Below are 15631 nucleotides of genomic sequence, written 5' to 3'. Positions count from 1 at the left end.
TAGAGGCTGATAGGGGACCCATTCCAGGTAATGGGGCCCTTCTTCCGAGCTGTTACAAGCGCCGCATCCCTGTCTCTGTAATTCAGGAACCGCATGATGAACGGCCTCGGATTAGCGCCAGGCGGCAGAGGCCTAGTGGGGATACGATGCGCCCGCTCGATGATCAGGACCTGTGAGAAGGCATCCGCTCCCAGGTTCTCTCTTAACCAGTTCTCGGCAAAGGCTTCTGGGGTAGCGCCTTCAGATTTTTCAGGGAGCCCCACCAGGCGCAAGTTGTTGCGGCGGTTCCTGTTCTCCAGATCCTCGGCCCGGTTGGTAAGGATCTGCACTTGTTGCCGCAGTTGGGCGATGTCGTCAGGGATGGGGCGGACTGTGTCCTCTAACTCCGACACTCGCCGCTCTGCCTCTGCCGTACGCTCGCGGAGGTTCTGGAAGTCCTGGCGCAGAAGCGAAAGATCCACCTTAATGGTTTCAAGCTGCGCGGTGGTGGACGCATGAGTGCCTTTTATCGCCATGAGGATCTCTGCGTTGGAAGGCTCGGCCACTACAGAATCAGAGTCGTTGCTGTCCGACACTGGATTTGGCGGGTCCGCGTCCGCGGCCTTGTCAGCGTCCTGGGAAGGACTCAGATATCTGTCCATGCGGTTCTCAGACCTCGCTCTGGTCCCATGTTTACCCATATTGCTGCCGGGTGGTCAGGGTGTTTAGTCGCCGCACAGGAGACCGTTGTCCTCAGAGGTATATTCAGGATGTTAGCTGAAAGTGCGGAGCAACACAAAAGCACGTCTGCTCAATCCGCCATCTTGGCCACTCCCCCGGTGCTGGTTTTACTTTAGGCCAAAAATTAATATTATCTTTAAAAATTTCTCCCTTATTGGAGCTACTATAGATCTGTATGGTCTTTGTCCATGTTTAAAGCGATGGGTGAGAATACCCTAACAGTCCCTGCGAGTCAACTAAAAGTCGACCTGCACCCGACCCTAACCTGGTCATTTGGAACCCACACCTGATCCTAACCAGGCAATTGCTTGTATTTATACCCCCTGCAGGGATGAAAGTATAAAAGGACATCACCACTGGTGGAAATTGGGCACAGTTCGGTCAGGATGGGATCATGGCGAAATTCAGCGCTACCAGTACCGTAGCCTGCAATGGCTGTGTTGATGTCAACCCAATAAGGGTTTACCCGCGGGTTGGCCCACACACAGGCAGAAAACAGGTTTCAGTTCCCTATTAGGTCAGCCTAGCTTCTGATTGGTTCCTATTCTACAGTGCCACCTGCTTCCCTGCACAGTCTGGAAAAGGAGGCAGCAGGAAGTGGAATAATAGGGTTTTTGCAGAAATCTTCAATAAAAACAAAACTTTTTTTTTTTTTTAAAGAAAATCCTTATATAGTTAAAAGAGTATAATGCACTGGCATATTTCCAAAGAGGTTGAACTGTAGCTCACCGATTAGTGTTCCAGCTCATCCCACTGGATATCCTGTGCAAATATCCCAAAAAGGTCATCCGATAAAGTTAACATATGTAGGACGAGTCCAAGGCAGTGTTTTCACTGCAATTCATTTTTATTGATTCATCACACTTGATAAAGGGCCTTGTCTGAAACTTTAAAATACTGTCTTGGACCCGTCCTACATATATTAACTTTATTGCACTGGCATATTTGTTTTTATCCAATAAGCTTCCTTTAGGGCAGGGACCTTTTGAACCCGTGAGCAACATTCAGAAGCAAAAGGAGATGGGGAGCAACACTAGCATAAAAAATGTTCTTGGGGTGCCAAATAAGTGCTGTGATTGGCCATTTGGTAGCCCCTATGTGGATTGTCAATCTACATTGAGACTCTGTTTGGCAGTGCACCTGGTTTTTATGAAACTAAAACTTGCCTAAAAGCCTGGAATTCAAAAATAAGCTCCTGATTTGAGACCACTGGGAGCAACTTCCAAGGAGTTGGAGAGCAACACTGCTTTAAGGTGCCCTTCCCTACTGATCAAAATGTGCAATAAAAGGTTGCAATAAATATCCCCCCATTTGAACGATATTTTGCATTGAACTTAGGGGAATTTAGATCCTAGCTGCCAGATTAATTAAGATGCAAATTGAAGAGCTGCCGAATAAAACGCTAAATAATTCAAAAAACACAAATAATAAAAAATGAAAATCAATAGCAAATTGTCTTGTCTCTAAATGTGCTGATTGAAAATCTCTATGAGGAAATTAGTAACTTAAAGGGGTGGTTCACCTTTAAGTTAATGGAATGGAATGACTAATTCTTAGCACCTTTTCAATTGGCCTTCTTTTTTTGGACTATTTGCCTATTTCTGCTGATGCTTTCCAGCTTTCAAATGGGGGTCAATGACTCCATCTAAGAAACAATGGCTCTTTAAGTTACTTTTTATTACTCATCCATATATTCAAACCTCTCCTATTCATATTCCAGTATCTTGTACAAAGTAATGTATGGTTGCTAGCAACCAAACTGCAAACTGGAGAGCCGCTGAATAAAAAGCTAAATAACTCAAATTCCACAAATAATAAAAAATAAAAATCATCTACAAATCATCTCAGAATATCCCTCTCTACATCATACTAATTGTTAATGTAAAGGTGAAAGAGCAGCTTAAAAACACCACTTACCTGTTATCTCTCCAGTTCGTACGGCAAATGGAATAACCAAATCAAAAGGCCGGAAACCCAGACCATTCATTGAGCCAACAGGAGCATAATCTGCCTCCGATACCTACAAAAAAATTATGTTATTAGTCTCTGAAAGTAATGTGTCTGAACCAAGGAGCCCCGTCCATGCTGGTGACAATGCAAACAGATCAAGAACAGAGACTTCTTTTTCTCCAGAACAGGAAGTGGAGTGTGCAAGAGAGTAATCTAATAGAAGTCATAAACCCTTACAATTCCCATATTAGTTTGTATCAAAATATAACTAGATTTTGAAGGGTGGGTTAAACTGGCATTTTTTTTCCATAGGACTGACACAGAATTTTTGTTGATCCACACCACCGTCTGAGTCTGTTTGCTTAGCTACCAAGTATGGATTTAAGGCAAAAAAAAAACAATTCATGGAAATGTGAATATTTAGATTTCCTGGAAATCTGAAAGAAAAAGTTAATCTGGTGCCGCAGGGTGATCGGGAGGAGTGAAAAAATCCACATCCCATCATGGTGACACAGGTCATAGGTAATGTAATAATGGGGTGAAACTTGCCACAGGTCTAGTAACCCATGGCAACCACTTAGCATGCAGCATTTACTGGCCAGATAACTGGCTGCAATGGGTTACTAGACCCAGAAATACTATGCACCTTTTATTACATTCCCATTAATGATTGGTAACAGCTGGAAATGAAATGGGCGGCCAGTACTTGCAGACCGGAGGTTCAAAAATAAGCATAAAGCAAAAACCAAAGTAGAGACCCCTCCGGGAATCAGGAAACAATAGAGCACGGAGCCATGCTCAAAGCAGAATGGGTCCGGCTGAGATGTGATTGGTGCCCTAAAAGTGAAACGTTCATGGATCAAATGGAAGACGTGATCAGTGAGGGCCAAGATTGGCTCAAGCAGTTCCAAAAAGCAGCAACATGATTGGCTGTGAGGGAAGAAATGTGGAAAGAGAGAGGGTGTGGGCAATAAATAAAAATATACCAAGGACTGGTAGCCTGGAGGACATGCACTAAGGGACTGCTGCTGCACCTGTACGGGGACTTCATCTGTAGCCTGGTGTTTGGAACAAGGGGATCACAAGGACACAAAACATAGGTTATAATCCCAGATCATAAGAACAAAACAACAAATATTATTATCAAACAGCAGAAGGAAAACAAATTGGTGCATTGGAGCAGAATGTAAGAAACTGATCATAGAGGTTAAATGTTGTCCCCAGTTTGTTATTTACAACCCAAAGTCCTGCTTTACCACTGAGAGCCAGGAGGTGGCGACGTACTGTTTCATTTGTGAGAATAAACTGGCCATTCATCAAAAACAATTTCTGTGTAGGATTTAATGGGCTCTAAGAGTAAGCACATTCCTCATGTATATAACACAGCCATTTATTATAACAATACCTACATTTTCTTCCTGCACTTCTGTTTTAAAGAATTTCACTATCCAAGCTGTACCCTTTAAAGTAACCCAAAGTACCCTAGAAATTAATTCATGTACAGAAAACTAATTTCCAACCCCCAGCCTTTATTTGTTTTACTACACCTCCCAGTATCCCCTTTACAGTTAAGCAACCCCCTCAGGCAGGACACTGGGTTGGAAATCTCTGATACTCATAATGTATATAATGGGCAGACGGTGGCCCTTAAGATGTTGCTGAACTTTAATTACTGTAAACCCCACCACCAGTCTTTGGCTGTTAGAATTTCAGTCTGCATTAAGACCTCTGGGGATTGTTTTAGGATAACAGGTATAAAAATGCAATCTTTAACTGGTGATTCAATTGCTGTGCCCTGGACAACGTTCTAAGCCTGAGTTGCTGAGCCCAGGATAACGTTCTAAGACTAAATTGCTGTGCCGAGGACAATGTTCTAAGCCCGAGTTGCTGAGCCCTGGACAACGTTCTAAGCCTCAGTTGCTGAGCCCAGGACAACTTTCTAAGCCTGAGTTGCAGTGCCCTGGACAATGTTCTAAGCCAGAGTTGCTGAATTTGCCCAGGACAATGTTCTAAGCCTGAGTTGCTGTGCCCAGGACAACGTTCTAAGCCCGAGTTGCTGTACCCAGGACAACATACTAAGCCTTAGTTGCTGTGCCCAGGATAACACCTGTTGTAGTATAGTTTGCTGTTTTTGTTTTTTTAATCGAAAACTATACTACGTCTGTGTTGCTGTGCTTTGTTGGAGTGTCCAGGATAATGCTCCAAACCTGTGTTGCTGCACTGTGCCCAGCATAATGCTCTGAGCCGGAGCTATTTGCTATAGCTAGGATAATGCTGTTAGTTTGTGTAATGCTGGGTATGATGCTCTGCCCTGTTTTTCATGCTCTGGATAACTGACTAGAGACACCGATTGTTTGGTTGCAGTTGATTTATAATGTTATCCCTTTGTGCCTACAGATACATAACTGTTCCTCTGGAAGGACTAAGAAAGAACATCCTGCCCTGTTAAATCCATCAGCTTTAGTTCCAGGGCCTATTAGATACAGACTATGCAGAAAGGCATCACTGTCAGAATTTGGCAGATAAGGGAGGGCACATGAACAACACAATCATCTTACCATTACAGTAAAGGGGCTATTGGGGATGTCAGCTCCACCAAAGCGAACGTGGATGACGTAGGGTCCGGTTTTAGCTGTAGTGTAGTAAATGTCATAAGTGCCGTCCGCGTTCTCGATCACATCTGCTTCAGTCTCCAACCCATCTGGGCCGAGGATGCTGCACGTGACTTTCCCTTTACCAGCGGTTGTGGCATCGACCACAAAACCAACTTCCTCCCCTGTTTTTACTGCTGCCTGGATACCGGGACCTAAAAACACACAGGTCTGTCCAATATCCGTAATTCAAATGTACAGTCTGATTATACGAATAAAATCCGTTTAGTTTGTGCACAGATCATTCCCTCTCTGTATGTTTGCATTTATACCGTATATACTCAAGTATAAGCCGTCCCGAGTATAAGCCGAGGTACCTAATTTTACCTCCAAAAACTGGGAAAGCTTATTGACTCGAGTATAAGCCTAGGGTGAGAAATGCAGCAGCTTCTGGTAAGTTTCAATCAAAAAATTGAGGGTTTCTGCTCCCATTGGAGGTGCCGGCGTCTCATTTTTGGATGCCGGCAACCATTCTTGGATGCCGGCGAATATTCTTGGAGACTATTCTTGGACGCCGGCGAACGTTTTCGCGATTGACCCGAGTATAAGCCGAGGTAGAGTTTTTCAGCATATTTTGGGGGCTGAAAAACTCGGCTTATACTCGAGTATATACGGTACATACAGGCCTGTAGCCATATTGTTTCCTTTGGCACAGCTAGAAGTTTGTTTTAAGAGATAAAAATTATACACATAAAACACACCGCTAAATAGTTATACTGATTACTGTTGCCCACGGTCACAGGTTACAATAAGCCGATCGTACATAGGAAATCCATCAGACAAACACTATGAATAACATTCCTAAAGTATAGGAGGAATTAAAGGAAAAACAAAAAAAAGGGGTCGGAAACTTCTATTTTACAATACAAGAGCAAAGAAAGAAGTTTGTCAAATGAAGTGGAATCGTAAAGGAAACAGGATCTGCCCCAGTATTGAACTGGTTTGGTCTCCAGGGCTGGGAAAGAGCAGGCAGGTATAAGCAAAGCATTCATTCTGCCACATTTCCCAAAGTATAATGTATCTCTCTTGTCCAATCATATCCGAGAAATCTGGAACTGCACAAGTTTCAAGGGGAAGATCCCCTTACACAAAACATTCAGTATAATATATACAATGAATGACATTCCAGGACATTTTGCAGTTAGATTTCTATTATTATCAATTTGTATGAGTTAATCATTTTACAGCAATCCAGCTTTTAACTGAAGCTGCTGTGTGCTTTTCACAGACCTTAGCAGCCATTTGAGCACACAATACGCATATCCCTTATCCATATGTATAAATACAAATATACAGAGAAGGAATGTTCTGGGCACACAATAAGCTATACCCTCATACTGTACTGTCTAAGGGAATCAATATGGCACCTCCCTCCTCCCATATGTATAAATACAAATATACAGAGAAGGAATGTTCTGGGCACACAAACTATACCCTCATACTATACTGTCTAAGGGAATCAATATGGCACCTCCTCCTCCCATATGTATAAATACAAATATACAGAGAAGGAATGTTCTGGGCACACAAACTATACCCTCATACTGTACTGTCTAAGGGAATCAATATGGCACCTCCTCCTCCCATATGTATAAATACAAATATACAGAGAAGGAATGTTCTGGGCACACAATAAGCTATACCCTCATACTGTACTGTCTAAGGTAATCAATATGGCACCTCCTCCTCCCATATGTATAAATACAAATATACAGAGAAGGAATGTTCTGGGCACACAATAAGCTATACTCTCATACTGTACTGTCTAAGGGAATCAATATGGCACCTCCTCCTCCCATATGTATAAATACAAATATACAGAGAAGGAATGTTCTGGGCACACAATAAGCTATACCCTCATACTGTACTGTCTAAGGTAATCAATATGGCACCTCCTCCTCCCATATGTATAAATACAAATATACAGAGAAGGAATGTTCTGGGCACACAATAAGCTATACCCTCATACTGTACTGTCTAAGGGAATCAATATGGCACCTCCTCCTCCCATATGTATAAATACAAATATACAGAGAAGGAATGTTCTGGGCACACAATAAGCTATACCCTCATACTGTACTGTCTAAGGGAATCAATATGGCACCTCCTCCTCCCATGTGTATAAATACAAATATACAGAGAAGGAATGTTCTGGGCACACAATCAGTTATACCCTCATACTGTACTGTCTAAGGGAATCAATATGGCACCTCCTCCCATATGTATAAATACAAATATACAGAGAAGGAATGTTCTGGGCACACAATAAGCTATACCCTCATACTGTACTGTCTAAGGGAATCAATATGGCACCTCCTCCTCCCATATGTATAAATACAAATATACAGAGAAGGAATGTTCTGGGCACACAATAAGCTATACCCTCATACTGTACTGTCTAAAGGAATCAATATGGCACCTCCCTCCCATATATATAAATACAAATATACAGAGAAGGAATGTTCTGGGCACAAAATAAGTAAAATACTTACTGTATGGCAAGCAAAGTTTTGAACACAATTTAATCACTGATACTGTAATATCAGTACAATGTAAGTAGTTATGCCCTTAAATTGTAGATCAAACCTACTTAAGACAAAACCTAGAACATTTGGCATATTTTTACTTCCAGGACAGAAAGAATCTGTAAGTATCAAATGACATTCTACACATCGCACTGCCAGGATTTCTGCAGAACACTAACAGCAAATACATGTTGTCGGTCACCAGATAAGTTCCATACCACAGTAATGATCTGATAATGAAGAAAAACAACACGTGCTGCACAGAAAGTGGTGGCTAAAAGTCTGCAGCTGCTGCAAAATTGGAGCGTTTGGTGAAACAACTGGAGGAGCAAACCAATAGTTGTATTTTTTGTATGGAGCAGGGACAACAGTATGCAAAATGAAGGTCCTAGGTGATGAAAGAAGGCCCCTAACATGAGAGAAAATACTAATTACCTTGCAAAAGTGATCAACCCTAATCATCCCTTTGGCCAAACACTGAAATACAAAACTACGATCTTTTGTTCCCAGGCACACATTCATTTTATGTTTTGACAAACACAGAATGGGTTATATTTGCATTTCTGTAGATTCACCTTTTGCAGCAAAAAATGGCTTTAAAGGGATTCTGTCATGATTTTTATGGTGTCGTTTTTATTTCTAAATGACACTGTTTACACTGCAAATAATTCACTCTACCATGTAAAGATAGAGTTGCCACCCGGCCGGTATTTTACAGGCCTAGCCGGTAAAATACCTGCCAAGGCCGGGGCCAGTATTACAAATTTACCGGCAATGTAGCTGCCGGTAAATTTGTAATACGATCAAAAGAAGCCCTCAGCCTGCCCCCAATCCCCTGCAACTTACCTTTTTTTTGGCTCTTCTAGCGTCCGCGGGTCTCCGTCGCATGGCCCCGACTTTTTTGACGTCACGCCCCGCCCATTTGAGGCCCCCGCCAGGTGGCAACCCTATGTAAAGATATAGCATTCCTACTAACAAATGCATTTAGTTGTAATATTGGTGTGAAGGTGCATGTAATTTTGCCTGGTCATGTGCTTTCAGAAAGAGCCAGCACTTTAGGATGGAACTGCTTTCCTGACAGGTTGTTTTTTCTCTTACTCAATGCAACTGAAGGAGTCACAGTGGGACATGGATTTTTACTATTGAGTGCTGTTCTTATATCTACCAGGCAGCTGTTATCTTCCCATTGTTCTATTGTTAGGCTTCTGGGGGGGAACAGGGAGGGGGTGACATCACTCCAACTTGCAGTAAGGCTCTGGCCACACGGGCAGATTCAGGGAGATTTGCCGCCTGGAGACTAATCTTCCCCCGATCTACCTTCCGCCATCTAAAATGAAAAGGAGCACTTCGTTTTCCGAAGTCGCCCGAAATTTCCTCGTGAGGCAATTACGGGTGTTTTCGAAAAACAAAGTGCTACCAGTGCCTGCCACCGGGTGATTTTCATTTTAGACGACGGAAGGCAGATCGGGGAGATAAGTCGCCATGAAGAGGAGGAGATTTGTCGTCTGGTGACTAATCTTCCGGAATCTGCCCATGTGGCCAGACCCTAAAAGTGACTGAAGTTTATCAGAGCACAAGCCACATGACTGTAGGCATCTGGGAAACTGAGAATATGTCTAATCTCATGTTAGATTGAAAAATTAAACATAAAAAAATATGTTTGCTCTTTTGAACGTGCAGAAGTCTGCTGGAACAGCTATATTAACGGATAATTTTTTTTTTAAAAAAAACATGTTTTCCCATGACAGTAATCCTTTAAGTATTTGCATAACTAGATAATTCTACAAAAAAAACCATTTTTTTCTACGCTTAAAGATGGAGCTGTTTTTCATACAAGGCTACCCATTAGTGACATACCCTCCTAACACCTTAGATACGCATTTACCTGCTGCTGTGCACTTGCTGGCATCTCCTATGGACATGGCACGAATTCTATATGGGGAGTAAGGGATGTCATCTCCTCCATATTTCACAGCAACATGGTAGCGCCCAGTCCTGTCTGGGATGTAAGATACAGAATAGGTGCCATCATTGTTGTCCTGAATATGTGCTTTCTTTGGCTTCCCTTCTTGATCCTACAGTCAAAAGATGTTAAAAATGTTTAAAAAAAATCTCATATACAGGCATTTAAAAAAAAAAAAAAACCTGGAAAATTCTACCCGCTGGCTATAAAAATAGGGTACAGCGACTTGCGTTTCTAACCACCTCAGAGGGATTGATTAATCAGTTAAAATAAACAGCCAGATCAAGTAACATGTTTCTGCACAATATTGTTTTAATACAAGTATCAATGAAAGAACATCTCGTTTGGAAAGCTCTTAATGAGCACGTTTGATTACACAAGGACATTTCTTGAGACCTTGCCCAGAGTTTCCCTTTCCCTCCGTTTTCTGTGAACATTCCCCACAAGATTTTTCTGCTTTTTTTTTTCTCGATTTCCTAAACAAATACTTCAATTTCTTATTTGTGATGATTTACACTCTGTAAATGGCTAAAGGGAATATCCTGTAATCCTCGGATTCCTGGGATGGCTGGGAAATAAAACTGCCACTCTTGGAGCTGCCGGAAACATTCCGATGAAAAAAAGCCTCATTTAAAGGCCAGCAAGAGAAATTAAAAATAATAACAAACAGAGAAAAATCATCATGTGGTAATATGGTACCAACATATTTGTTTATAGCCTTTTTCCGAGAGTTTATTTTACAAGTAAGTGGTTGTTATTGCTGTGCTACTGTGTGTCAGGGGTAATTATAGGGTAATTAACCCATGTCTAATATGCAATATCTACTAGCTGGATAATTCTGGACATTCTTAAAGTTACACACTCCTTATTTGGAATTCAGTGCTTTCATTGTGTAGGGCTTTCATTATACTATATTTTGCTTTATATCTTCATTATACTACTTGGAGGATGACTGGAGAAAACTTATAAGGTGAAGAACGAACATTACTTTATGCATCAAAAATCCAAGAAATCTTGTGAGTATTTACCCGAAAGAGGGAATCTTGAAGAATATCACACTGGTGGATCTTCTGCAATATAGCTCTCCAGGCACCATTTTTTAAACACTCTGTGGCTCAAGAGGGTTAATTGCTTATCTTAATTGAGACAATACTACTCTATGTGTGCGCTTCTTTTGCATTCTATTTCAGGGGTCCCCAACCTTTTTTACTCGTCAGCCACATTTAAATGTTAAAATAGAGTTGGAGAGCAACACAAACGTGAAAAAGTCCATGGGGATGTCAAATAAGAGCTGTGATTGGCTGTTTGGTAGCCCCTATATGAACTGGTAGCGTATAGGAGGCTCTGTTTGGCAGTATACCTTTTGGCAGCAACCAAAACTTGCCTCTAAGCCAGAGATTAAAAATAAGCACCTGCTTATGAGACTACTGGGAGCAACATGTTGCTCACAAGCTACTGGTTGGGGACCACTGGTGTAGGGGGTCAATGGCCCCACATTTCACCCAATCCAACTCACCGTGATTTGGACCGACAGAGGTCCTAGTCCTGCATTCTTGGCATCTACAGCAAAATTAACTGGCAGGCTGGCAGAAACTCCTTGAGCGCAGAGTCCAGGACCGCTGGCAGTCACCTTGCTGGCATCATACGTTGGCAAGACCTTCACCTTAAAGGGACTTGAACAGCAAATCAAAAATTAGTCTTGAACCAATACTAATATGCTAGTCATATCTATATAAATATATAATATAGGTGGGTTATATGGGGTCTGTATGTACTAATATTAACATGTTAGTATGTTAAATTGAATAAACGTTTGAATTTTGTGAATTATGGGCTATGGGACATATATTTTGTTTAATACTATTTAATGGTGCATTGGGAACTGGGGCACGTCCCTACTACCCTGCTGCCGATTTTGGACTCATAGCATAGACTCCCCCATCTCTTTAAGAATATTATAATACTAATATGGTGGCTAGATAACAATACAGATTAGAGTGGTTTTACCATCTGTGTAGGCCATGATCCTTCACACCATAAGGCTCTTAGCAGGTCCCCAGGATACAGCAATCACACAAACATTTGGCATATCAAAAACTTTTATGCTAACTTTTCTTCAAGGTGCCAAAAACTTTAACTGTGGACTTTTCTATACAGGTATGGGATCCATTATCTGGAAACCCATTATCCAGTAGGGATGCACCGAATCCACTATTTTGGATTCGGCTGAACCCCTGAATCCTTTGCAAAAGATTCAGCCGAATAACAAATACTAATTTGCATATGCAAATTAGGGGTTGGAAGGAGAAAACATTTTTTACTTCCTTGTTTTGTGACAAAAAGTCATGCAATTTCCCTAATCCTAATTTGCATATGTACCTATTTTGCATATGCAAATTAGGATTAGGTTCTGCCGGCCAGAAGGATTCAGCCGAATCTGAATTCTGCTGAAAAAGGCCACATCCCGAACCGAATCCTGGAAACCAGAACCAGAAAGCTCTGTATTATGGAAAAGCCATCTCCTATAGACACTATTATAATCAAATAATCCAATTTTTAAAAAGTGATTTCCTTTTTCTCCATAATAATAAAACAGTCGCTTGTACCAACTAAAATATAATTAATCCTTATTGGAAGCAAAACCAGCCTATTGGCTTTAATTAATGTTTACATGATTTTCTAGTAGACTTAGGGTATTATTATTACCAATTATTATTAATATTATTATTCATATTATTAGGGTATTATTATTAGTAGTATTAGGGTATATATACTGTATATATAAAGAGCTAAATTACGGAAAAAAATACCTGCCAAGGCCGGGGCCAGTATTACAAATTTACCGGCAATGTAGCTGCCGGTAAATTTGTAATACGATCAAAAGAAGCCCTCAGCCTGCCCCCAATCCCCTGCAACTTACCTTTTTTTTGGCTCTTCTAGCGTCCGCGGGTCTCCGTCGCATGGCCCCGACTTTTTTGACGTCACGCCCCGCCCATTTGAGGCCCCCCCCAGATGGCAACCCTATGTAAAGATATAGCATTCCTACTAACAAATGCATTTAGTTGTAATATTGGTGTGAAGGTGCATGTAATTTTGCCTGGTCATGTGCTTTCAGAAAGAGCCAGCACTTTAGGATGGAACTGCTTTCCTGACAGGTTGTTTTTTCTCTTACTCAATGCAACTGAAGGAGTCACAGTGGGACATGGATTTTTACTATTGAGTGCTGTTCTTATATCTACCAGGCAGCTGTTATCTTCCCATTGTTCTATTGTTAGGCTTCTGGGGGGGAACAGGGAGGGGGTGACATCACTCCAACTTGCAGTAAGGCTCTGGCCACACGGGCAGATTCAGGGAGATTTGCCGCCTGGAGACTAATATTCTCCCGATCTACCTTCCGCCATCTAAAATGAAAAGGAGCACTTCGTTTTCCGAAGTCGCCCGAAATTTCCTCGTGAGGCAATTACGGGTGTTTTCGAAAAACAAAGTGCTACCAGTGCCTGCCACCGGGTGATTTTCATTTTAGACGACGGAAGGCAGATCGGGGAGATAAGTCGCCTTGAAGAGGAGGAGATTTGTCGTCTGGTGACTAATCTTCCGGAATCTGCCCATGTGGCCAGACCCTAAAAGTGACTGAAGTTTATCAGAGCACAAGTCACATGACTGTAGGCATCTGGGAAACTGAGAATATGTCTAATCTCATGTCAGATTGAAAAATTAAACATAAAAAAATATGTTTGCTCTTTTGAACGTGCAGAAGTCTGCTGGAACAGCTATATTAACGGATAAATTTTTTTTTTAAAAAAAAACATGTTTTCCCATGACAGTAATCCTTTAAGTATTTGCATAACTAGATAATTCTACAAAAAAAAACATTTTTTTCTACGCTTAAAGATGGAGCTGTTTTTCATACAAGGCTACCCATTAGTGACATACCCTCCTAACACCTTAGATACACATTTACCTGCTGCTGTGCACTTGCTGGCATCTCCTATGGACATGGCACGAATTCTATATGGGGAGTAAGGGATGTCATCTCCTCCATATTTCACAGCAACATGGTAGCGCCCAGTCCTGTCTGGGATGTAAGATACAGAATAGGTGCCATCATTGTTGTCCTGAATATGTGCTTTCTTTGGCTTCCCTTCTTGATCCTACAGTCAAAAGATGTTAAAAATGTTTAAAAAAAATCTCATATACAGGCATTTAAAAAAAAAAAAAAACCTGGAAAATTCTACCCGCTGGCTATAAAAATAGGGTACAGCGACTTGCGTTTCTAACCACCTCAGAGGGATTGATTAATCAGTTTAAATAAACAGCCAGATCAAGTAACATGTTTCTGCACAATATTGTTTTAATACAAGTATCAATGAAAGAACATCTCGTTTGGAAAGCTCTTAATGAGCACGTTTGATTACACAAGGACATTTCTTGAGACCTTGCCCAGAGTTTCCCTTTCCCTCCGTTTTCTGGGAACATTCCCCACAAGATTTTTCTGCTTTTTTTTTTCTCGATTTCCTAAACAAATACTTCAATTTCTTATTTGTGATGATTTACACTCTGTAAATGGCTAAATTAATGTTTACATGATTTTCTAGTAGACTTAGGGTATTATTATTACCAATTATTATTAATATTATTATTAATTATTCATATTATTAGGGTATTATTATTAGAAGTATTAGGGTATATATATATATAAAGAGCTAAATTACGGAAAAAAAACATTATCTGGAAAATCCCAGGTCCTGAGCATTCTGGATAACAGGTCCCATACCTGTACTATATGGTACCCATACATGACAAATCAAAACCATGCTCAGAGAGAAAATGATATTTCTGCCTAAACAGGATAAAGAGGAGAAGTGTAAGGATAACAGGATAGTCAAATCCTTTCACTGTGAAGCACATTATCACATGCAGGAAGCCTGACAATCTGCCGAGCAGGCTTATTGGATACATTGCTTTGCATATAAAATGAAGCTGGAACTGGTAGTACCAGGAGACATGGGTTCCTAAAAACACATCTTAAAAACAAACATCATAGAAAGGAAAAAAACTTGTGCCTCTGCATTGTTATACTATGAGATATCTGGGTTGCTGTCAGATGAATTAAAAATAAATAAATCTGAGGTTCAAGGAGAACAGCAAGTTTACCTTCGTGGGATCTCTTCATCTGCATACTGGACAGCTACGGTATAGGGGCCCTCCAGCGTGGGCGTATAACTCACTGTGTGAGTCCCGTCTCCATTATCCACTATGTCTACTGGTTCCACCGTCCCTGTACAATAAACAAGCAAGATTTAAAACTCACCCTGAAATGACTGACGAGGAAAAGAGCTTAATAAAGCCCCAACTTGAACAAGTTGCAGCTTTTATTTCTATCCCCTTTACAGCTATTAAAGGAAAACTATACCCCTCAACCAATTTAGGTCTCTATAAAAAGATATTGCATATAACAGCTCATGTGTAAAACTCTGCTTCATGTAAATAAACCATTTTCACAATAATATACTTTTTAGTGGTATGTGCCATTGGGTAATCATAAATAGAAAATTGGCATTTTAAAAAACAAGGGCCGCCCCCTGGGATCGTATGATTCATGGTGCACACAGACAAACCATACATGTTAGGTCACATGAGCCAATTAACAGAGTTCTGTCTTTTACTTCCACACTTCTTCCTGTTACAGTTAGAGCTGCAGTATTTCTGGTCAGGTGATCTCTTTCTGTTACAGTTAGAGCTGCAGTATTTCTGGTCAGGTGATCTCTTTCTGTTACAGTTAGAGCTGCAGTATTTCTGGTCAGGTGATCTCTTCCTGTTAC

At 41.0% G+C, this 15631-nt stretch overlaps 1 protein-coding gene across 1 annotated transcript in view; it reads right to left on the bottom strand.

Annotated features, from left to right (window-relative positions):
- Positions 1-15631, bottom strand: part of LOC121393385 (filamin-B-like) — a 68819-nt gene that overhangs the window by 31171 nt on the left and 22017 nt on the right. Inside the window, exons 8-13 of the mRNA XM_041561839.1 lie at positions 14964-15087; positions 11326-11482; positions 9732-9921; positions 5229-5476; positions 3657-3728; positions 2638-2740 (exon numbers count right to left, since the gene is read on the bottom strand). Coding sequence (XP_041417773.1) covers positions 2638-2740; positions 3657-3728; positions 5229-5476; positions 9732-9921; positions 11326-11482; positions 14964-15087 — 894 coding nt within the window. The remainder of the gene's footprint in view (positions 1-2637; positions 2741-3656; positions 3729-5228; positions 5477-9731; positions 9922-11325; positions 11483-14963; positions 15088-15631) is intronic.

The sequence above is a fragment of the Xenopus laevis genome, chromosome 4S (assembly GCF_017654675.1).
Source record: "Xenopus laevis strain J_2021 chromosome 4S, Xenopus_laevis_v10.1, whole genome shotgun sequence".
In the NCBI taxonomy this organism is placed as follows: domain Eukaryota; kingdom Metazoa; phylum Chordata; class Amphibia; order Anura; family Pipidae; genus Xenopus; species Xenopus laevis.
This window is presented reverse-complemented; position numbering and strand designations above follow the sequence as displayed.